The following is a 23,681-nucleotide window of genomic DNA, read 5'->3' as shown; positions in this document are numbered from 1 at the left end:
CATGGATGGCAGGCTTTTGAGTGTCCTTGCAAAGAAAGGTGGCTATATTGGTCACTGATTTGTTTTTGAATGTCAGAAATGTATATTTGTGAATGTTGAGATGTTATATTGGTTTCACTGGTAAAAATAAATAATTGAAATGGGTATATATTTGTTTTTTGTTAAGTTGCCTAATAATTATGCACAGTAATCGTCACCTGCACACACAGATATCCCCCTAAAATAGCTAAAACTAAAAACAAACTAAAAACTACTTCCAAAAATATTCAGCTTTGATATTAATGAGTTTTTTGGGTTCATTGAGAACATGGTTGTTGTTCAATAATAAAATTAATCCTCAAAAATACAACTTGCCTAATAATTCTGCACTCCCTGTATAAATACAACTCTGAAGACTTGAGGTGAGTATTTTGGAGTATGTACAGTATTGTGCAAAGATATTAGGCAGGTGTGAAATATATATACGCTGCAAAGTAAGAATGTTTTAAAAAATTGAAGTGTTAATTGTCTAATTTTGATCACTTAACAAAATGCAAATTGAATGAAGAAAGAGAAATCTAAATCCAATCAATATTTGGTATGACTCCCCCTTGCCTTCACAAAAGCATCAGTTCTTCTTGGTACACTTTGACACAGTTCTTAAAGGTAACCTGTCACCGGGATTTTGTGTATAGAGCTGAGGACATGGGTTGCTAGATGGCCGCTAGCACATCCGCAATACCCAGTCCCCATAGCTCTGTGTGCTTTAATTGTGTAAAAAAACAGATTTGATACATATGCTAATTAATCTGAGATGAGTCCTGTCCCTTACTTATCTCAGGGACAAGACTTATCTCAGGTTAATTTGCATATGTATCAAATCGGATTTTTTTACACAATAAAAGCACACAGAGCTATTGGGACTGGGTATTGCAGATGTGCTAGCGGCCATCTAGCAACCCATGTCCTCAGCTCTAGACACAAAATCCTGGTGACAGGTTCCGTTTAAAGGAACTCGGCAGGGTGGTTGTTCTAAACATCTTGGAGAACTAACCCCCAGATCTTCTGTGGATGTAGGCTTGCTCAAATCCTTCTGTCTCCTCACGTAATCCCAGACAGACTCAATAATGTCTCTGTGGAGCCATATCATCACTTCCTGGGCTCATTGTTCTTCTTTACCCTAGAGATAGTTCTTTGGAGACAATCAGATGCCTCCTTGATGGTATTGCATGATGGAAAAGTATCTGCATGTATTACCATTGAGAACACCATGAATCCTGACCATATCCTCAACTCCATTTACTGAAATGCAGCTCCAAACTTACAAGAAACTCCACCGTGTTTCACAATCACCTGAAGACAGGTGCTTTCCAGCCCTTCCGGAAACCAAACTGCCTTCTGTTATAGCCAAATAGTTCAAATTTTGACTCATCAGTCCAGGGGATCTTTCTTGCATAGTTGAGTTGTTTGGCCTTGTTTCCATGTAAATGGTATTGCTTTTTGGCTGCAATGCTTCCACCAAGACCAATTCTGGATAGACTTCTCTTAACAGAAGATGGGTGTGCATGGGACCCACTAGTTTCTGCTAGTTCTGAGCTGCTGAATATCTTTTAATTACAATGGGTAGTAAGTATTATGGGGCGCATTTATTAAGACTGGCGTTGTAGACGCCGGTCTTAATAAGCCCTATAACTGGTGGTGGATCCGCAGGAGTTCTAAAGAGATCCATGGCTGCTTCTAAATGTAAGACAGCTTCATAGCTGTCTTACATTTAGACCATTTTCTGCGCCTAAAACTGGATTTGGTTAGGATTAATGGTGTCCTAATTGCTGAGAAATACAGGCAGATACTATGCCCATCATGCAAAACTATCAGGGAGCTGTCTGATTAGCTCCAAATGTATTCTGCAGCAGGACAACAACCCCAAACACACAGCAAATGTTATTAAGAAGTATCTTCATTGTAAAGAAGAACAAGGAGTCCTGAAAGTGATTATATGGCCCAACAGAACCCTGATCTCAACATCATCAAGTCTGTCTGGGATTACATGAAGAGACAGAAGGATGTGAACAAGACTACATCTATAAAAGATCTGTGGTTAGGCCTCCAAGATGTTTGGAACAATCTCTCTGCAGAGTTCTTTCAAAAACTGTGTGTAAGTGTACCTAGAAGAACTGATGCTGTAGTGAAGGCAAAGGGCCGTCAAACCAAATATTGATTGGATTTACATTTTTCTTGCTCATTCACTTTGCATTTTGTTGATTGATAAAATATTACTTCTATTTTTTAAAGAAGTCTTCCTTTGCAGCATCGGCCTGAAAGGTATGCACAGTACTCTAGATATACACTTTATGGGCAAAAGTATTGGGCCACATCTCATAATCATTGAATTAGGGCTGCAGCTATTGATTATTTTTGTAATCAAGTATTCTACTGTTTAATCCAACCATTAATCAAGTACTCTAATAAGAAAAAAACGAATTAAAGAGAATGTTTTCCTTTATAACCCCCCACCCCCACCCCCATTGCCATCAGGCTCCCCCCCCAGTGCCATAAGCCCCCCAATGCCATCAGCTCCCACACCAGTGCCATCAGGTTCCCCCCCAGTGCCATTATCTCCCCCTCCTAGCCATCAGTCTCCAGCGCCAGTGAAATAAAATACTTACCTTTCCTGTAGGGGCGCCTCCGACACTCTGCAGTTGCATAGTCTGTATGTCATGAGGACAGTGCAGCGTGGTGCCAGTCGGTGGGAGACCACTGAGCGTGAGTAATAGCAAGAGCGTCATTCATGTTCCGTGGTCACATGGCACAAATAAATCCTCAATGCAAAAAATTTGCATAGATAATTTTTTTGTGTAGAGTTACTCGATTTAATCGAGTAATCGTTTCAGCCCTACATTGAATTCAGTACAAAAACTGTGCACCGGGAACTTCATGGCAAGGGTTTCCATGGACAAGCTTCTCTGTCTGGCAGTCTGATGGACGAGTCTGGGTTTGGCAAATTTCAGGAGAACGTCACCTTCCTGACTGTACTGTGCCATCGGTAAAGTATGGTGAAGGAGGTATAATGCTAGGGAATTTTTCAGTGATTGACCTCAGCCCCTTAGATCCAATGAAATCTTAATGCTTCAGCATGCCAAGACATTTTGGACAATTAAATGCCTCCAACTTTGTGGGAACAGTTTGAGGAAGTACATTTTCTGCTCCAGCATGATCCATGAAGGAATGGTTGAGTGAATTTCACTGGCTGCACAAAACCCTGACCTCAACCCATGGAACATCTTTGCGCTGAACTAGAATGGAGATTGTGAGCAAGGTCCTCTTGTCCAACATCATTGTCTGACCTCACAAATGTTCTTCTGGATGAGGGGGCAAAAATCCCCACAGACACACTACAAAATTTTGTGGAAACCCTTCCCAGAAGAGTTGAAGCTCACCAAGATTAGAATGCTGGTTTGTAGAAATCCAAGCAGCACACAGTTAATGCAGACCCAGAAACGACTTGCAGGTGAAGTACTGACGAGGCAAACAGAAGGCAGCCAGGCTAAGGAAGTGAGCACAGACGGGGAACACACAATTCACAGAGCACAGTTCACCCACTATAGAAGACCACAGTCAGAACGCACGACACAAGCAAGCAGCATAAACAGGAAGGTCAATTGTGGCCAGTATGCAAGAGCGCAAGCGGCCAGCCTACACGACCGCACTATGACAGGGTGCCTTAGATACCCAGGGACCCCAGCCATTGGACTGTGAAGGATTTGGAGATAGAGATTGGAGTAGAAGGCAGAAGCATGATGAGTAGCACAGGTATCATACCCACAGGGAAGAACGGAGCAGAGGCGGACATAGACAGCTGACCAAACAGGATCTTGATACATTATACACTAAAGACAATGGTGTATTTCTGGATGTATGCTCATTTGAAGACTTCTGAAATTCTTCCTACACAGATGACCTAGTCATGGAGCACATCGATTGGTGCTGAAGAAGATAAAAATGGAGTATGCTGACCAGATCAGTATGCACGAGAAAATATCAAAGAAATGAAGAAAGTGATTGAAGTCCTGGAAAATGTGACAGATGAGGAACTGGCATTGGAAGCTTTCTTAGTATCATTTATGATGATCCAACCAAAGCATTCTCCTAACACATCCAAAGGAGTTCCCTCATCACAGCTGCCTTACACAGTCCTGTCTATAGCCCATGAGCGGCTTCGTCACAACCAGCAGTCCGCAGCAGTGACGTGTTCACCATGGACATTGTCCGCAACAAAATCTGCCATATCTGAAGGCCCCCTAAAACTGATCACTCAATGAATGGGGCAGAAAGAAATCATTGTTTGGCAGCAGCACATCTCTCAGCAAACGACAAATTTTCATGGGGAACAGAGATTGCCGTAATGATCATTCATCCCAATGCAGAGGTTATGACTGCTGCATATAAATGGCTCACCAATTATGGCCAGATTAGATATGACTTCCCTTACCGCAAGTCTCTCGTTCTCATGGTAGGCCTCACAATGTGCTATATTCAGCAGTATGTAATCTAAGTGAAATTGCATCCCTAAAACATCTTGGGACTTTTGGCATAATCTGTGGGTTTGGTGCTCCAGTTTTCTGGTGTAAAGTTCCCACCATCAGGTTGATCGTCTTAGAGGAAAGCAAAAGACCACCAGGGGGCATCAGAACGAGTATATCTGAGCAATATCTGGACACAGGAACATCTTTTTAAGGGTACTTTCACACTAGCGTTTTTCTTTTCCGGCACGGAGTTCCGTCCTAGGGGCTCAATACCTGAAAAGAATTGATCAGTTTTATCCTAATGCATTCTGAATGGAGAGTAACACTGGGTTCAAACCTGAGCGTATTTGATATGCGCGTTTAACGCGCGTTTTTGTCCATAGTCAACGCGCATATTACGCGCGTTTGTGTGATTGCCAGCAGTGTCCTATGGCCGCAAACGCGCGACAAAACGCCCCAAAGAAGCTCAAGAACTTGTTTATGCGTCGGGCGTTTTTCAGCGCGTTCGAACACGCTGTAAAACGCGAAAATGTGAACCAGTCCCATAGGGAAGCATTGGTTTGCATCGGTTATGCGTTTTACAGCGCGTTCGAACGCGCTGTAAAACGTGCAAGTGTGAACTTAGGGTAAGGCTACTTTCACACTAGCGGCAGAACGTATCCAACAGGCTGTTCACCCTGTCGGATCCGTCCTGCCGCTATTTCGCCGTGCTCCCGGACTGCCGCTCCATCCCCATTGACTGTAATGGGGACGGGGGGGCGAGGGGCCGCCGGACTAAAAGTATTGCATGTCTGACTTTTTAGTCCGGCGGCCTCTCACTGCACACCGCCGTGTTTTGCCGGAGCTCCGCCCCCGTCCCCATTATAGTCAAGGGGGACAGAGCGGCAGTTCAGCGGCACGGCGAAATAGCGACAGGACGGATCCGACAGGGTGAACAGTCTGTCGGATCCGTCCTACCGCTAGTGTGAAAGTAGCCTAATCCGTTCAGGATGCATCAGGATGTCTTCAGTTTAGTCTTTTTGACGGTTCAGGACGGAGATAATACCGCAGCATGCTACGGTTTAATCTCCGTCCAAAAAATTGGAACACTTGCCTGAACGCCAGATGCGGCATTTTTTTCCCCCATAGGAATGTATTAGTGCCGGCATTCAAATTGCCGCATTGACGGATCCGGTATTCCGGTCTGCGCATGCGCAGACCTTTGAAAATTTTAAAAAAATAAATACCGGATCCATTTTGCCTGATGACACCGAAAAACGGATCCGGTATTGTAATGCATTTTTCTGACTGATCAGGCATTTTTCAGACTGATCAGGATCCTGATCAGTCAGAAAAAATGACATGCGTTTGCATACAGTTTGCCTGATCAGGCAGGCGGTTCAGGCAACGGAACTGCCTGCCGGAATCAAACAACGCAGGTGTGAAAGTACCCTAAACTGAATCTACTAATTGAAACATTATTATGGTTTGCATATAGCACAAATGAATAAATTATAACCTGCATCCTGGAAATTCCCCAAACAAACCCCATGTCAATGAAAGACACCAAGTTTACAGAACAAAACAGGATGAGGTCTTTGTGCAAAATAAAAGCTCGTTATGTTGTTTCTCTTTCTCTTATTAAAATTAATCTCCAGCTTGTAAAATGTTCACGCTCTTCAGCTTCTTAATGAAGAGCAAATTACCTTTTGTACCACAGATCTGTTTCCCTGAAATGCTTTGTTAAAGAACAAAGATATCCTAAATTTCGAGGAGGAAACCATCAGCAGTAACCCATTCCCTGATTGAAGCAGATTGAGTGATAGATTAGTAACTACTCTTCATATTGCATATTATTTTCCTCTACTAAGGTGACCATACACATGACATTAATGCTGGCCAAACCTTAACGAGGTTGTGTCACTTCAAGCAAGTGGCATTTATCATCTAGAAGCCACTTACTAATGTATTGTGATTGTCCATATTGCTTCCTTTGCTGGCTGGATTCATTTTTCCATCACATTTTACACTGCTCGTTTCCATGGTTACGACCACCCTACGATCCATCAGCGGTGATCGTGCTTGCACACTATAGGAAGAAAGTACCAACATTTGTGGTGCCCGGGACTGTGGGAACTCGCAAAGGGTGGTGCTTTTTCCTATAGTGTGCATGAACGGCCACCGATGCTGGATTACAGGGTGGTCGCAACCATGGAAACAAGCAGTATATAATGTGATGGAAAAATTATTCCAGCCAGCAAAGGAGGCAATATGGACAATTACAATACATTAGTAAGTGCCTTGTATTCACTTTCTCTATATGATAAATGCTGATGTGAGACAACTCCTTTAAGGACCGGCCAAACATAAGGTGTAAGGGGGTGTCCGGATTTTCCTCTTTCAGAACACATGCACGTTTGGTTGTGCCAAGCATAACCGTGTATGTGGGTGTCAAGAGGAAAACCTTTTGCCCAAATGAACATGGGAGAGGACCGGTGGGGTTGCAAACTGTCTGAAGAGTCCTAAAAATGCCACTATGGGGCAAACACATTATATAAAAAGTGGATGGATGCCCAATATTGCAGTCAGTGGCAAAAAAAGGTGATTTTGCTTTATGGACTACAGTTAGCCATTACAAAAAGTTGCCCAAAATGGCAGATCTAGACCATTTCACAGTTAGAAAACTTTATGAAATGAAAAGGGCAAGACCAACTTCCAAAAAGGTGATCAATCATGATGGACTTCTTCAGACGGCTGTTGGCAGAAACTATGGAGGACATTTAGTAAGACTGGTGTTTTACACGTCGGTCCTAATATAGGCCCCATGCACATCTCCTAGTAATTGTGGCCCTTCTGTGCAGGTCAGAACTAAAATCTACACCAGCAAGGATCAGATATAATCTTTGACAGTTTTCGGGCATGTGCTGGGCCGGCTATAGCCCGCTCCCCACACTTCTTGGAAAAGTCAAAGTGCTGCCATAATATTGAAACTGTATGCTTGTTCTAACGATTGTCCGTCCCCACACAGTTTGGCCCGTGTAAATGGCCCTTTAAACATAACTTGTAATATGGTTGATGGGTGCGGATTCCACGCTAAAACTGGAGAATTGTCCATTTTGGGCTAAAAGGTCCTAGGTTTATATTTGCAGCATCTTTCAAAAATGCATAGAAAATGTCACACATTCTTGTCGGCAAGCTACTGTTCCTAATGTTTTATGTGACGGAGCTCCAACACTGTAATAGGCTTTCCCAGGATTGTAATATGGACAGCCAATCCTTGGGAGAGGCCATCAATATCTGATCGGCGGTGCACCCCCGCCGATCAGTTGTTTCAGAGTAGCTCCAGTGCTTGAAGTTGGCAGAGCTCCATCCCTTGTGTAGTGGACGAAGCTGGTTACTGCATTGCTCTTCCCAGTGGGAGCACTGCTGGAGCTGCTGCAGAACACCTAATTGGCAGGGGTGACCGGTCTCTTCCACTTTGTTGGTAGTGTAAAACACAGATCCACAATGTGTCCGCTACACTGAGGATAGGCCATCAATATGAAAATCTCGAAAACCCCCTTTAAGATGACACAATGCTACTGGTTCTACAATATGCCGGTGTCTTTCATAAAAAGAATATAAAGGTCAGGATAACAATATAAAGGTTGGAGAAAGAAACTTTTCATGGCAATATACAGTAAATCTGTAGTCCTTTGAGAACCTGTAATCCCGTTATATCCAGCTTGTTTCCCTTTAATAAAAAATAATTACCAGTCTGGGCACAGGACGGATTAGAAGTGAACTTGATAGGAGTAGGCAACACATGCAGAGCGCACACAAGCACCCCCTGTGCACAGCAACGTCCTTAGATGATCTGCTGAACTTCCACCCCGTGTGGAGAAATACTTCACTAACCAACAAGTAATGCACTCTTGGCAGACAACACGGAACGTCTTACAGTTACCTACAGGAGGATATTACTAAAAATCTAATGTTAATCAAGCAAACAGGCCTGACCTGCAATAACAGACATGGCCCATGGTCAATAGTGGCGCTGTTTCTGAAAAAAACAGACCTTTTTATAAACATCAATTTGACATCTAATCATCATTAAAGGGGTTATCCAGTATCTACAACAGCCCCCCCATGTGCCGGGCCCCTCTGTGGGAATATACTTACCTGGCTCCCTGCCCCGCCGCTTCTTCCTGTACACGGATGGGGGGGGGCAGCCAATGGCAGACGGGGACGAGCCTCCCTAGCACTGCAGGTGACGCTAGGGAGGATCGTGGGGTGGGAACTGGGGGTTCTGTTGTAGATACTGGATAACCCTTTAAGTTTCTACACCACAGTGTGAGTTCCGGCTACCTAACCCATGACAATTCAATCTGCATTATTTTCTTATGATTGTAGAGGTTGTGACGACACCTCCTTTTCGTACCAGTGAAGACAGGCAAAAGCTGCCCAGATTTGGAGTTGTGAAATCAGTTCCTTCTTTCAGACCACAACTCAAAAGGGGTTATCCCGTGAAAATTATCTATTAGCTATCCTACGTCAGCCCTATAGGTGGTGGAACGTAATGCGTAAGACTGCTCCATTCTGTATACAATACCTAAATAATATATTCATACAGTACCAAGTAACATAATACTACCACAGAGTACACATAAGGGTACTTTCACACTAGCGTTGTTAGAATGCGGAAGGCAGTTCCGTTGCCGGAACTGCCTGCCGGATCCAGAAATCCGTATGCAAACGGATATCTTTTTTTTTTCCGGATCCGGTAGACTTATTCATTGAAATACCAGATCCGTCTTTTCGGTATCATCCAGAATAACGGATCCGGTATTTAATTTCTTCCAAGCTAGAAAGAACTGCTCATGCGCAGACCTGAAAACCGGATCCGGCGATGCAGCCATTTTTCTGAACACCTGGTACCAGATCCGGCATTAATACATCTCTATGGAAATTAATGCTGGATGCGGCAAGTGCGGTATTGTTCTGGGATTTTGGCCGGAAAAAATACCGCAGCATGCTGCGGTATTTTGTTCGGTCAAATGCCGTAAAAGGGACGGAACGGACGACATCCTGATGCAAACTGAACGGATTGCTTTCCATTCAGAATGCATTAGGACAAAACTGATGCGTTTTTTTCCAGTATTGAAACCATTACCGGATTTCAATACCGGAAAAGAATTACGCTAGTGTGAAAGTACCCTAACACTGTCATATATTTCCCACACAACACTACCTTCCACTGCCCAAATAAAACTGCATATTACTGGCCAAATACTGCCACATAATGCAAATAGTTAATAGAGTACCTGGTGGTCTAGTGCATTGGAGGGTAAATGGTAAAATCCCTGGTGGTCTAGTGTAGAGAGGTGGGTTAATGGTAAAGTCTCTGGTGGTCTAGTGCATTGGCGGGTAAATGGCAAAGTCCCTTGTGGTCTAGTGCAGTGTGTGTGTGTGTGGGGGGGTTAATGGTAAAGCCCCTGGTGGCTCACAGCAGTAAAGGTTTACATGCTTCTTTCTATTATAGGAGTCTAGTGTTTGAAGACCCCTTGAAAAGTGACTGCTCATAGTCACATATTATAAGCCCCGTTTGGAACAGGGACTGATGTGACAGTCTGTGTAGAGCGCTGGAGAATATGTTGGTGCTATAGAAGCATTTTGCTCATTTGCTGGATGAGCGGCAGAAAATTCACACAGGGCAATCATCGGGAAGAGCATCTGTAGGAAAGATCATTCCCGATAATTGCCCTATTAATCTGTAAATGGTCCCTTACTCTTTAATTAAAATCATCAGTCCTACTACGGGAACCAAAATGCTCAGAGAATTTCTCAGCTGGAAGTAAATTTGCTTTAAGGTTGATTGAGCTTAATTGATGTGGTTATGTGGTTGCTACAGATTATATATGAGGGTCATTTATAACGGAAACCTTGATTACAATCCGTGGGTAAAAGAAAAAACTCCATGGAGTAAAATCTGAATGATTCAGTTACGAATATTTTGCTAAACTATGGATGAAAAGTGATGACAAGAAAAGGGCTAAACTGTTTTAGTTATCATCTGGCATGGAAGCAGCATGGAGATGCATGACCAGCACCAAAGTAACCAAAGTAACCATGTACTATGTAAAGAAATAAAGTGCACTTAAAGATTTGAAGCGATTAATTCACTTTTTGGATTTCCAGCACCAAAGTAACTCTGCCCTGTTCACTTTATAGGATCTGCAAAATGGGGTGCATTATTCCCCGATTTTGACGCCTGTTGAGTGGGGTGTCGTATTTTGATCTTTTAAGGTTATGTCCACACGGGGTGTATAACATGCAGATTTGCCGTCCAGAACTACAACCAGAAAATCCACACAGCATTACCTAGAACAGGCATCCTCAAACTGCGGCCCTCCAGCTGTTGCAAAACTACAACTCCCAGCATGCCCGAACAGCCTACAGGTATCAGCCTACAGCAGGGCATTGTGGGAGTTGTAGTTTTACAACAGCTGGAGGGCCGCAGTTTGAGGATGCCTGACCCGGAAAATGAGGTTTGTTTGCTGCAAAGAAGAAGTTTAGCACCCCCATCACCAACACCACTGACCCCATAGCAGTGAGAATATCGCTGTTTGTGGTCGACTATAGCACTACAGACTGAACTACAAAAATGTCAGAAAAGAAATCAAAATCCTCAGCAGACGTTCACAGCGCAAGTGTGAATAATAGACCAAGTTCATTCTTTAGGAAAAGAAGAAGATCAAATTGACGGCAGGTGCCATACTGTCCATGAAGACTATAGACTGCTTTACAGTAGTCTGTATCCTACATTTCATGTAGATGGAAGAAAAATGTAAACCTTTCCCCAGCGTCTGAGGGCTCTCTGGAGCAGTATGGCGGTCACTAGTGCTGCTCTGTCACATCCTCTTATATTACACACAAGTGGGGGCAAAAGACTCAGGCTTTCCATTCACAGCTCTTGCCAATTGGAGCATAGCAAGCCGGCATGGTTTTAAGTGCATAGCAAGCAGGCATGGTTTTAAGGCTACGATAACAGGGGGCGCATAAGTAGGTGTGTGTGTGTATATATGTTATACAGTTTAAATACTATTTTATTGAATAACAATACAATTAAAGAGGTTTTCCGTGACTCAAATACTGATGACCTATCTTCAAGTCATCAGTATCTGAATGGTGTTGGTCTGACTCCCGCGACCCCTGCCGATCAGCTCTTTGAGAAGGCAGAGGCGCTCGCAGTAGTGCCGCGGTCTTCTCTTAGTTTTCCCTAGGCCAGTGAAGACACGTTCATCGCTCAGCCTCATAGAAGTGAATGGGGCTGAGCGCAGTACCAAGCACAGCTGCTATACTACATATGGTGCTGTGCTTGGTGAGCACGGAGAAGGCCGCGGGGCTCACAGAAGCGTTGGTGTCTTCTCAAACAGCTGATCTGTAGGGGTTCCAGGTGTCGGACCCCCACAGATCACATACTGATGACCTATTCTGGTCTTTGGAGTGTGGGAGGAAACTGGAGTACCCGGAGGAAACCCACACAGACACGTGGAGAACATACAAGAGCAGAGCCTCTAGGAGTAATGATGCTATGTTATAGTCCGTGATAACAGAATACATAATGGAATTCCCCCAGAACCTGAATGCCGAACCCGAACTGGAAAAAAGCAAGTTCGCTCATCCCTACTCATCCCTTGTTCCTGGCAGACAGGCCATGCATTTACATTCAATCTTCAAATAGAAAACGGCCAAATGATATGTGCCCCATCTACAGGTCTTATGCGGCTGATGGTATAAAATACGTTTTCTGACAATCATAAAACCCCCTTAAAGTGATGATCACATTACAAACTCATTTTCCTATTTCAAGGAGCTTAAACAGGTTTTCTCACTTCAGCAAATAGCATTCATGTAGAGAAAGTTAATACAAGGCACTTACTAATGTATTGTGATTGCCCATATTGCTTCCTTTGCTGACTAGACTCATTTTTCCATCACATTATACACTGCTCGTTTCCATGGTTACCCTGCAATCCAGTAGTGGTGGCCGTGCTTGCACACTAACGGAAAAAGCACAGGTCTTTCTGGTGGCTGGGACTGCAGGAGTGCGCATAGTCCAGCACTTATTTCTAAAGTGTGCAAGAACGGCCATTGTGCTGGATTGCAGGGTGGTCGTAACCATGGACATGTGCAGTGTATAATGTGATGGAAAAATGAATCCAGCCAGCAAAGGAAGCAATATGGATAATCACAGTACATTAGTAAGTGTCTTGTATTAACTGTCTCTACATAAATGCTATTTGCTGAAGTGAGACAACCCCTTTAAGCTCCTTGAAATAGGAAAATGAGTTTGTAATGTGGTCATCACTTTACAACTCTGCTCTTCCCCTTACCAGCCACTGTGTGATTTATTGTCCTCCATTACGATGACACGTCACACGTTCTAGGTGGCCAGGTGATGTTATTTTCATATTTGGGTTTGTCGGAATACCCCTTTAAATGGGTTTTCTAGTACTTAGATACTGATGCCCTATCCTCAGCACAATGGCTCATGCACATGTATGTATGTATTTAATGGAACGGAACAGTTGGCCCCTAATAGAACAGTCCTATCCTTGTCCGTAATGCAGACAATAATAGGACACGTTATATTTTTTTGAGGAACGGACATACGGAAATGGAATTCACACAGAGTAAGTTCATTTTTTTTTTGCAGACCGTACATGGAACTATTCATTTCAATGGGTCTGCAAAAAAAACGGAACTTGCTCTGTGTGAATTCCGTTTCCGTATGTCCGTTCCTCAAAAGAATAGAACATGTCCTATTATTGTCTGCATAAAAATAAAAGACGGAACGGACAAGGAAAGAAAATGCGTTCGTGTGCATGAGCCCTAAGGCTACTTTCACACTGGCATTCTGGCTTTCCATTTCTGAGATCCGTTCAGGGCTCTCACAAGCGGTCCAAAACGGATCAGTTTTGCCCTAATGCATTCTGAATGGAAAAGGATCCGCTCAGAATGCATCAGTTTGCCTCCGTTCTGTCTCCATTCCGCTTTGGAGGCGGACACCAAAACGCTGCTTGCAGCGTTTTGGTGTCCGCCTGACGAAACCGAGTAAGTCAATGGGGACGGATCAGTTTTATATGACACAATCTGACACAATAGAAATAGGATCCGTCCTCCTTTGACTTTCAATGGTGTTAAAGACGGATCCGTCTTGGCTATGTTAAAGATAATACAAACGGATCCGTTCTGAACGGATGCAGACATTTGTATTATCTGAACGGATCCGTCTGTGCAGATCCATGACGGATTCGCACCAAACGCGAGTGTGAAAGTAGCTGAAGTCATCAATATCAGATAGGTGGGAGTCCAACAACCAGCACCGCCATGGCCGTCTGTCTTGAGCAGCGACTGGCATCAATTGCAGGGTTTGTAGAAGATGGTAAACCTGGCGCTGCGTTACACCCTTCAGGCTCAGCGGTCGAGCTCACTGCTCCACATGTGGTTCTGCTTATCACACCAGAGCCGCGGCAGCAGGAGGAAAAGCTCAGGAGCTTCCAAGCTTCACTTGGAAAGTTTATGGGAAAATGAAAGAAGGATCTGACAGAAATAGCAGGTGCTTCTATAAAATGTCGGTTCCTGTGCCCTTAATAATCCTAACAGACCAGGGGGATGGATTTTAAAGATGTTATAAAATAACGTATTTCCTCCACCCCCAGTGACAGGCAACATACGAAAAAATAACAGTGGGCGTGATAGCAGATATATTCAGGTCAGTGAAGATCAGTGCAGTGAGCACCTACCTACTTAGGCATCTTGCACAAGAACGTTGTGCATCCGTTCCGTGCATTGGGGAACGCGCAAGCCTATGATATTATGTCAGATTGCTAATACGATGCACAAATAATTCTGTCCCAAGCAGTAAAACAGTCACTGTAGTTTCACAGAACTTTGCATTTATCAATAGTACAGGTGAATATAAGAAACTTTATAATATATCTCATCAAAGACAAAATGTGTTGTTCTAGGGTCACTAGCTGTTTCTTCACTTTCCCCCTTGTATAAACTTACTTTGTCTCTGAAATTTGCAAAAATACATCTTGTTACAACAAGATGGGCTGCCTGCTCACTGTAGGATATACAGTACAGACCAAAAGTTTGGACACACCTTCTCATTCAAAGAGTTTTCTTTATTTTCATGACTATGAAAATTGTAGATTCACACTGAAGGCATCAAAACTATGAATTAACACATGTGGAATTATATACATAACAAACAAGTGTGAAACAACTGAAAATATGTCATATTCTAGGTTCTTCAAAGTAGCCACCTTTTGCTTTGATTACTGCTTTGCACACTCTTGGCATTCTCTTGATGAGCTTCAAGAGGTAGTCCCCTGAAATGGTTTTCACTTCACAGGTGTGCCCTGTCAGGTTTAATAAGTGGGATTTCTTGCCTTATAAATGGGGTTGGGACCATCAGTTGCGTTTAGGAGAAGTCAGGTGGATACACAGCTGATAGTCCTACTGAATAGACTGTTAGAATTTGTATTATGGCAAGAAAAAAGCAGCTAAGTAAAGAAAAACGAGTGGCCATCATTACTTTAAGAAATGAAGGTCAGTCAGTCAGCCGAAAAATTGGGAAAACTTTGAAAGTAAGGGCTATTTGACCATGAAGGAGAATGATGGGGTGCTGCGCCAGATGACTTGGCCTCCACAGTCACTGGACCTGAACCCAATCGAGATGGTTTGGGGTGAGCTGGACCGCAGAGTGAAGGCAAAAGGGCCAACAAGTGCTAAGCATCTCTGGGAACTCCTTCAAGACTGTTGGAAGACCATTTCAGGGGACTACCTCTTGAAGCTCATCAAGAGAATGCCAAGAGTGTGCAAAGCAGTAATCAAAGCAAAAGGTGGCTACTTTGAAGAACCTAGAATATGACATATTTTCAGTTGTTTCACACTTGTTTGTTATGTATATAATTCCACATGTGTTAATTCATAGTTTTGATGCCTTCATAGTCATAAAAATAAAGTCTATCTCTCTCTACACCCTATACAAATAGAGACATACTACCTAATACTGGATACTGTATGCCCATTGTGTAAGCAGTCATATAGACACCTGAATATTACGTACATACATGTAATACCACAAAAGGAACAATACTTGTATGCGGCCATAAAGCAGTTTACCTGTTTTGCAAAGAATGTACTCTGTTGCCTGGGTTCCATGTTAAAACTTAATCTAATATAGCTAGCGGTATGCATACATACAGCAGTGTTAGGTTTGGCCCGATGGAGCTGTGTTTGTCATTCAGCACAACTTGTCCTGATATGATGGACTATCTGCGGTTTTACATGGGACAGCAGGTGCCCTCCTCGTGGTGCACTGAACGGGTCTGCTACAACTGTACAGACACGGACCCTTATGTAAAAGCGTAGAAGTTCTTTCATCTGCACAGCTCGACCAGATCATGGGAGACATTCAGAATTACATAGAAACTCGCCCAAAACATCACAAAAAGGTGAAAGTTCTTTACCTTAAAAAAGCTCTGTCTGTCTCCCGGCCGACACACTTCCATAGTCATCTGGGAGGACTTGTGCTGGACGGCTTCTGTGCTTTCCCAGCACTTCTGAGAGGAAGGACATGTTAATGGTTAGGGCAGTCTGTAGGAAATTCTTCTGCAAGCCACAAAATCAGTCACAACACGCACTCTGCCAAGATGTTTTCCGTCAACGGTGCCTGACCATTCCATCCCCGTCTCTGCTACTCGGCCCCATCTCTAAGGCACAGAGAAGGAGGTGGGGGGTGATGATGCCGTAAACTGGCGGCACAGTGGTCAGTGACTGGCGTGGGAAGTCACCGTCTTATTTTCTCCAATGCATTTTTCTCTTTCCTCTAATGGGAAACAACTACTGCTACGCAGGAGGCTCATGTATCAAAGCAGATTCCCCGAAGGAAAATACGGGCAGCTGGAGAGCAGAAGGGGTTAATGCAATCTGGATTTCACAATAACACTAAGGGCTCAGGCACACGAACGTGTCCGTTCCATATATTTTTTTTTTTAGCCCATATGCGGAACCATTCACTTCAATGGGTCCGCAAAAAAAACGGAGATGACTCCATGTGCATTCCATTTCCGTATGTCCGTTCCGCAAAGCAGATAGAACATGTCCTATTCTTGTCCGTTTTGCGGACAAGGATAGGCATTGTTACAATGGATCGGCAAAAAAAACTGATGCAATACAGATGTCACATGGACGTCATCCGTATTTTTTAGGGATCCGTGTTTTGCAAACCACAAAATACATGTAACATAAGTTGGTGTGCATGAGCGCTTTTTTTGTGCAAATTTCTGTGCGTTTCCTCCCCACATCGAAATAAAAGGCCGCAGGTGTTACTTGCAGGTTTTGGTGCGGATTTTCCGCAGATCACACCCTTGCATTAAAAAGAGTGAAATCTGCGCAAAAAAAAATCGTACAAACAGATGATATGCTGCAGATTTCTAAATCCGCACGGCAGGTCTATTTCCGCACGGAATAAAAAAGGAAAGTGTACATGATGATGAGATTTGTCTGATCTCATATACTTTGCTGGTACCGTATTACACAATCCGCGCAGAAAAATGTGCGTAATCCGCAATGTGTGCAGGTAGCCTAGAGGCGGAAAGCCTTCTGCAAGTCTGAGCAGACCTACCATGAACCTGCTGCTGACTGTGGAGAAAGTCCTATTTACTTACGAGGTCGCTATGAAGAGAGCACTGACCTGTATACTGCTGGTACTGTTTCAAGATGGATCCTGCAGAAACTTTGGCGTATTCTACGGGATTGTGTATGACAGTACACGCTGAGATACAAGACGTCGGACTGCAAATACACAAACCAGTGACTATTCTCAGGTGCCATAGACAGCACCCTGGGTATGGGCTCATGCACACGACCGTATGTATTTTGCGGTCTGCAAAAAACGGATCTGCTAAAAATACGGATGACAACCGTTCCCTAATAGAAGAGTACTATCCTTGTCTGTAATGCAGACAATAATATGACATTTTCAATTTTTTTGAAATACGGACATACGGAAACGCACACGGAGTAACTTTCGTTTTTTTTGCTGACCCATTGAAATGAATGGTTCCGTATACAGTCCGCAAAAAAAAAATGAACGGACACGGAAAGAAAATACATTCGTGTGCATGAGCCCTAAGGTTGGAGTTTGCAGATCCACCTTTTAAGGTTTCCGCTACCCTAGAAAATCACATGTCATATTGTGACGCGGCAGTCGCAAGAAATCCAGACATTTCAGGTTTTGTGTCGCACGTTGTGTGCGACTCTTACTCCATTGACTTGTAATGTAAGTCACACATGACACGCGACTTACCTGTAACTTGGTTGTGTTGTCACAGCAAAATCGTAGGGAGAGATTTATCAAACTGGTGTAAAGTAGAACTGGCTTAGTTGCCCATAGCAACCAATCAGATTCCACCTTTCATTTTCCAATGGAGCTGTTATATATGAAAGGTGGAATCTGATTGGTTGCTATGGGCAACTAAGCCAGTTCTACTTTACACCAGTTTGATAAATGACCCCAATCATTCTAAAATAGCTGTGCGACAGCAAGTTGCAGGTAAGTCTACTTTCACACTGGCATTTTGGCTTTCTGTTTGTGAGATCCGTTCAGGGCTCTCAGAAGCGGTCAAAAACGGATCAGTTTTGCCCTAATGCATTCTAAATGGATAAAGATCTGCTCAGAATGCATCAGTTTGTCTCCATTCCGCTCTGGAGGCGGACACCAAAACGCTGCTTGCAGCAAAACGGATCTGACACAAGACAAAACGGATCCGTCCCCCATTGACTTTCAATGGTGTTCAAGACGGATCCGTCATGGCTATAGAAGACATAATACAACCGGATCCGTTTATGACGGATGCATGCGGTTGTATTATTGTAACAGAATCCATGACGGATCCGCAAAAAAGGCTAATGTGAAAGTAACCTAAGTCGCACATATTTTGGCGCCGTGTAGCTAAACCCTTACTATGACCTCTATGGCCTCCAAAACAAGAGTGGGTAATTTATAACTACCTATTATCCTGAACGTTATTCCTGGAATATCATTTTCATATAGAAATCTGCGCCAAATTGTTTAGGAACCCGCATTGCTGTCCATAGGGACACGTTTGTTTTTTTTTTTATCCGCATGAAGAAGCAAGGGAACGTTCACACATCGGATTCTATCTGTGAAAAAATCTGCCACATGTTCCATGGCAGAAATCTCTGTGGTTTCTGCCACGGGGTTTCAGTCCTGCTCTCAGCTGTCCCACTGAATGAAGCTAAACTGTGAGAATGCGCCCTGTGTGGCTTTCCGAGGTGTCAGTGCCAAGAATGGACGCACACATTTTTGGCGCAGTTTCAGCATGTTTTTCCCTAAAGCGTTACTTCTTGATGCGGTTTGCGTATGGAAATGGCAGCAGCTTAGTGCACAATGATTAGCCCCGCTGAATGAGGGTGCACATGCCCTAATTGGACACATCGTGGTCCGAATTGATAAAACAGTGTGCCTCACATTAAGGGCTCGTTCACACGAACGTGTGCTGCCTGTCGCCGTATTGCAGACTGCATTTGCGGATCCGCAATACACGGGCACCGTTCCGTGTGCTTTCCGCATCACGGATGTGGACCCATTGACTTCAATAGGTCCGCAAATCCGGAGATGCGGAAAAGAAGCACGGAACGGAACACTACGGAAGCACTACGGAGTGTTTCCTGGGGTTCCGTTCCGTGCCTCCGCACCGCAAAAAGATAGAACATGCTCTATCTTTCTGCGGAACGTAGGGATCGCGGACCCATTCAAGTGACTGAGTCCACAATCCCCAAGCGGCTGCCCCACGGACGGTGCCCGTGCATTGCGGACCGGGCACGAGCTTCGCACGGTCGTGTGAACGAGCCCTAATGGTAAGTAATCAGGTACCTCAATAAAAAAAAAAATCACACACAAAGAAAGCCAACTAACAGGCGGTATAAACTCAGACTAGTCAGTGTAAGGGTCTGTTCACACGACCGTGCCGTGTTTTGAGGTCCGCAAATTGCGCAAAACATGGATGCCGCCCGTGTGCCTTTTGCAATTTGCAGAACAGAACAGGCGGCCCATTATAGAAATGCCTATTCTTGTCCGCAAAACGGACAATGACAATGTTTTATCATTTTTGCGGGGCCACGTAACGGAATTGAAGTGAATGGGTCCATTTCTAGCGGCTCGGATGCGGAACAAAACCACGGTCGTGTGTACAAGCCCTGAAGGTGCCGCACCAGATGTATGAACCAGGATCCGTCACTGTGATAAATCTGGGGCAATTTTAGACTGTTCAGGGGCAATGTAGCAATATGGGACTTTTTGGGCTTTTTTGCTTCTTTTTGTGTCTGTTTTGGTTTTAAGTTACTTTTTTGCGACAAATTTACAAAATGTTCCATGACAGGCAAAGATCACTCCACTTTCCTGGAGCAGTGCGTGCCATACATCACCCCCTTAAATATAGTAAAGTAAAGTAAATCTGCCCCAGTGTATGGGTAAAGCCTAACAGCAACCCTCAGTGCCTTCTCTCTATTAGACAGGATGCAGGGGACTGAGCCTATATGAGGGGTGTTCTATGATGAACTTTGGGAAAGGGCCCATATAGTGATCTTGAACAGGGGCCTCTACCGCCTGCGTCCGTCCCTAGATTTGTATTGTAAGGGCTGAGATCCGGGCAGGACGGGCTGAGGACTGACCTCTTTATTACACTGGAGCACAGCAGTACACAGAACCCTGCCCTTCACGCATTAGACAATGTAGCACGCCTAGACCTCAGTTCCCCTTTCTACAAAACACCCCTAATGTAAATTGCAGCCAAGGCTTTGTTGCTGAATGTTAAGAATTCCCCCCCGTTGAGTCGCTGTGACCTGCTTACGATCTCCTTTCAAGTCCCTTGTCTTTTCTGTAGATTACACTGCACCTGGAGAACCTGACGTAGGTGGTGCACACAGGTATAAGAGAGGTGCACCCCTCCTGCACTGCCTACAGTCTTATCTGGAGAGGGAAGATTAGCCAGTTCCCCAAGTTCACATATGAACTCATTTGGGAAAAGATCCAAGGTTTTCTGCTTGAGCGGAGTCATATGTTCTTATCCGTGTAGTTATGTAATCAACTTAAAAATTCCAACTATAATATTAATCTTCTGGAAAGTGCAAGTTCCAGTGAAGTGTAATGTGACCCCGGTCTGTTCTGTGTTACTGACAACTAAGGAGACTAGAAGGAGATATAGTAGTCATGCCATAAGGTAAAGGTAACATCACAACTAGGGATGAGTGAAACATCCGAAGTCGATTCGCATAAAACTTTGTTTTGAATACTGTACGGAGCAGGAGCGCCGTACAGTATTAGAATGTATTGGCTCAGATGAGCCGAAGTTATTACTTCGCCAAGTCTTGCGAGTCTTCGCAGAATAACTTAATAAATTAATTTCTACTGTAAAAAAAAAAAAAAACATTTCCCGAACTCGGGTTTGGCTCCAACTGGTACTTATTCAAACAAAATATTATGCGAATCGACTTTGGATGTCTCATCCCTAATCACAACACTACACCGCCAGCTGAAACTAAAAGCCCTTTAACACAGGCTGATGACCGGTCATATCGACCTTTGTTCCTGATCGTCTCTCAGTGTAAACAAGCCCTGCGCCCAAGACAAGTGAGAAAAACGCTCATTTGATGTTTATCATCAAAATGATTACTTTTTGGCAGGACAGGGGATATGCTGCCAATAAACAATGTAACTATGAGGGCAGAAGTCTGAACGATCATTCATTCCTTGTAATCGTCAAGAGAAAATACAAGTAAATGAGCTAAATAACTACTTTTGCACTTATTTTTTGGCTTTGTGTACTGTTTTAAGTGCTTTACTTTTTTACTTATTTTTTGGCTTTGTGTACTGTTTTAAGTGTTTATAATCTCGTGCTGTGTCTGTGTTTCTTAGATTTCTCATAAAGTTACGATTACGTTTATTCTTGTGAGCTCACCATTAGTTCCATACGCACATTTTTATTGAGTTTTGTGGCTTTAGCGCCTACTTTTATTCATAAGCAGTGCCTGCCATATTTGTTCTTTTAGGCAATGATTCTGGGTGATCGCCCTCGGCTCCATCTAGACAGCACATGTACCCATCTACTTTAAAGAAGTACCCTACACTCCAGAATTCTGTTTTCAAAGTTTCACAAATTAGGGGCTTCTCCACTTTTTTGGGATCACTTGATCCAAAATGTTGCAGCTTTTTTACACCACTCACTTCAGTTTTGAAATGTGGGTGCGGTTAACTATGTTAATGAGTTTAAATTCAGATTCATCAACTGAGATTCTTTAACCACCTAACTGTTTTGCCCGAGTCCAGCTCCGGCAGTGGGAAAAGTATCTAACTGGAGGGGGAGGACTGCTTTAGATGCTGCTATCTCCTGAAAGGTAGCAGCTAGAAACATGCAACTGGTCTTGTTTGAAAGCTGACATTCCAGGCTTTTCAAAATGACCAAAATCACTGTTAGAAATCGAGTCGGTAATAATTGCGGGTAAAACCTGCTTTTACTTTCACTTTCAGCTGCATTCACAGCATCCCGATTTCTATCAGTGATATCTTCCCATGTACTGAACATATTGCTGTAATTCTGGTATTGTCTGATTCAGGACAATTCAGTAGCATCTAAAGCAGCCCTCCCCCTCCAGTTAGTTACTTTTCCCACTGCTGGAGCTGGACTGGGGCAAAACAGTTAGGTGGTTAAAAGTTGCAAGAAAATTCGCAAACTCACTCCAGTAGAGGGGTGGTGCAGGAAATCGGCAATGGCTTTTCAAGACAAAAGTGTTAGGTTTAAAGATGCATCAAAATGAACAAACAACATGTTACATTTGATAAATTTGGTGCAAAGTATGCCACCACAGACCTCTGTAAAACTGAATTCAAATATTCCCCTCGTGGTAAATTCCCCTATTTAATTTTTTTTCTTTCTAACCACAACAAGGGAGGGGGAGTAGAACCACTTTATACTTGCATTAAAAAATAACTTTGTTCCTGGTGCTGCATGGTCATGTGACCTGCCTGACTGGCGGACTGCCTTAAGTAAAACGTTTTATGCAAGTCTATGAGAACCTTGATGTGAGTCTCAGTCTTCTGGCTTCCATCAGGTAAATGGAGCCCTATGGACATATTTGACATGAACGTCAGGAACTTAAATGGGTTATCCAAGAATAAGGGCTCATGCACACGATCGTATGTATTTTGCGGTCCGCAAAAAAAATGGATCCGCAAAAAATACGGATAATATCCGTGTGCATTCCGTAATTTGCGGAACAGAACAGCTGGACCCTAATAGAACAGTACTATCCTTGTCCGTAATGCGGACAATAATAGGACATGTTCTATTTTTTTGCGGAACAGAAATACGGACATACGGAAACGGAATGCACACGGAGTAACTTCAGGTTTTTTTTGTGGACCCATTGAAATGAATGGTTGAGCATACGGTCCACAAAAAAAAACGGAATGGACACAAAGAAAATACGTTCGTGTGCATGAGCCCTAACACAGACCTCCCAGAGTGGCCGAGCTGCGGTGGTGATCATACTTACCTGGTCCTTGCCGCTGGGTTCTGCATCTGTTAGGCCTGGGTGGGCTCTTCCTCTCCCTGCAGAGCTTTAATCAACATACATTGGAGAGGGTGGATCTCACGTGACCGCTACGGCCTGTGATTGGCTGCTCCCTCGTGTCACCTGACCAGTTGTTGTGAGAACAGGTCATCGCTGTGGCTTGTGATTGGCTGCAGTCATCACGTGTCCCCCATGTTGACGGATGTTGGCTTCAGAGCCGCAAAGAGCGAGAGACCTGGGAGTGACAGAGACCAAACCCAGCTGCAGGGACAAGGTAAGTATGATCTCCACCAGGGGTTGGCCACTCTGGGAGGTCTGTATTAGTCTTGGATAACCCCTTTCCTATTCAGAAATCTATATGCAATTTCACAGCTTCTCTTATAACCAATTACTCATTTCCTTCCCAGATTATGACTCAAGCCTGATCATTGTAGCTGCAGGTTTATACTACCCAAAGCTGGCATACAAAAAAATCGCCACCACCCATGCCTTAGCTAAAACAATGCCACAGTGAGTTTCTAGATCCAAGTAGGCAATCAGGCTTACACA

At 43.8% G+C, this 23,681-nt stretch overlaps 1 protein-coding gene across 2 annotated transcripts in view; it reads right to left on the bottom strand.

Annotated features, from left to right (window-relative positions):
* RIN2 (Ras and Rab interactor 2) overlaps positions 1–23,681 on the bottom strand; it is a 173,728-nt gene that overhangs the window by 98,048 nt on the left and 51,999 nt on the right. For both annotated transcript variants that reach the window (XM_040429688.1, XM_040429689.1), the window contains exon 2: positions 16,007–16,099. In XM_040429688.1, coding sequence (XP_040285622.1) covers positions 16,007–16,054 — 48 coding nt within the window. In that variant the 5' untranslated portion in view covers positions 16,055–16,099. The remainder of the gene's footprint in view (positions 1–16,006; positions 16,100–23,681) is intronic.

Source organism: Bufo bufo, chromosome 4 (genome assembly GCF_905171765.1).
Source record: "Bufo bufo chromosome 4, aBufBuf1.1, whole genome shotgun sequence".
NCBI classification, from domain to species: Eukaryota; Metazoa; Chordata; class Amphibia; order Anura; family Bufonidae; genus Bufo; species Bufo bufo.
This window is presented reverse-complemented; position numbering and strand designations above follow the sequence as displayed.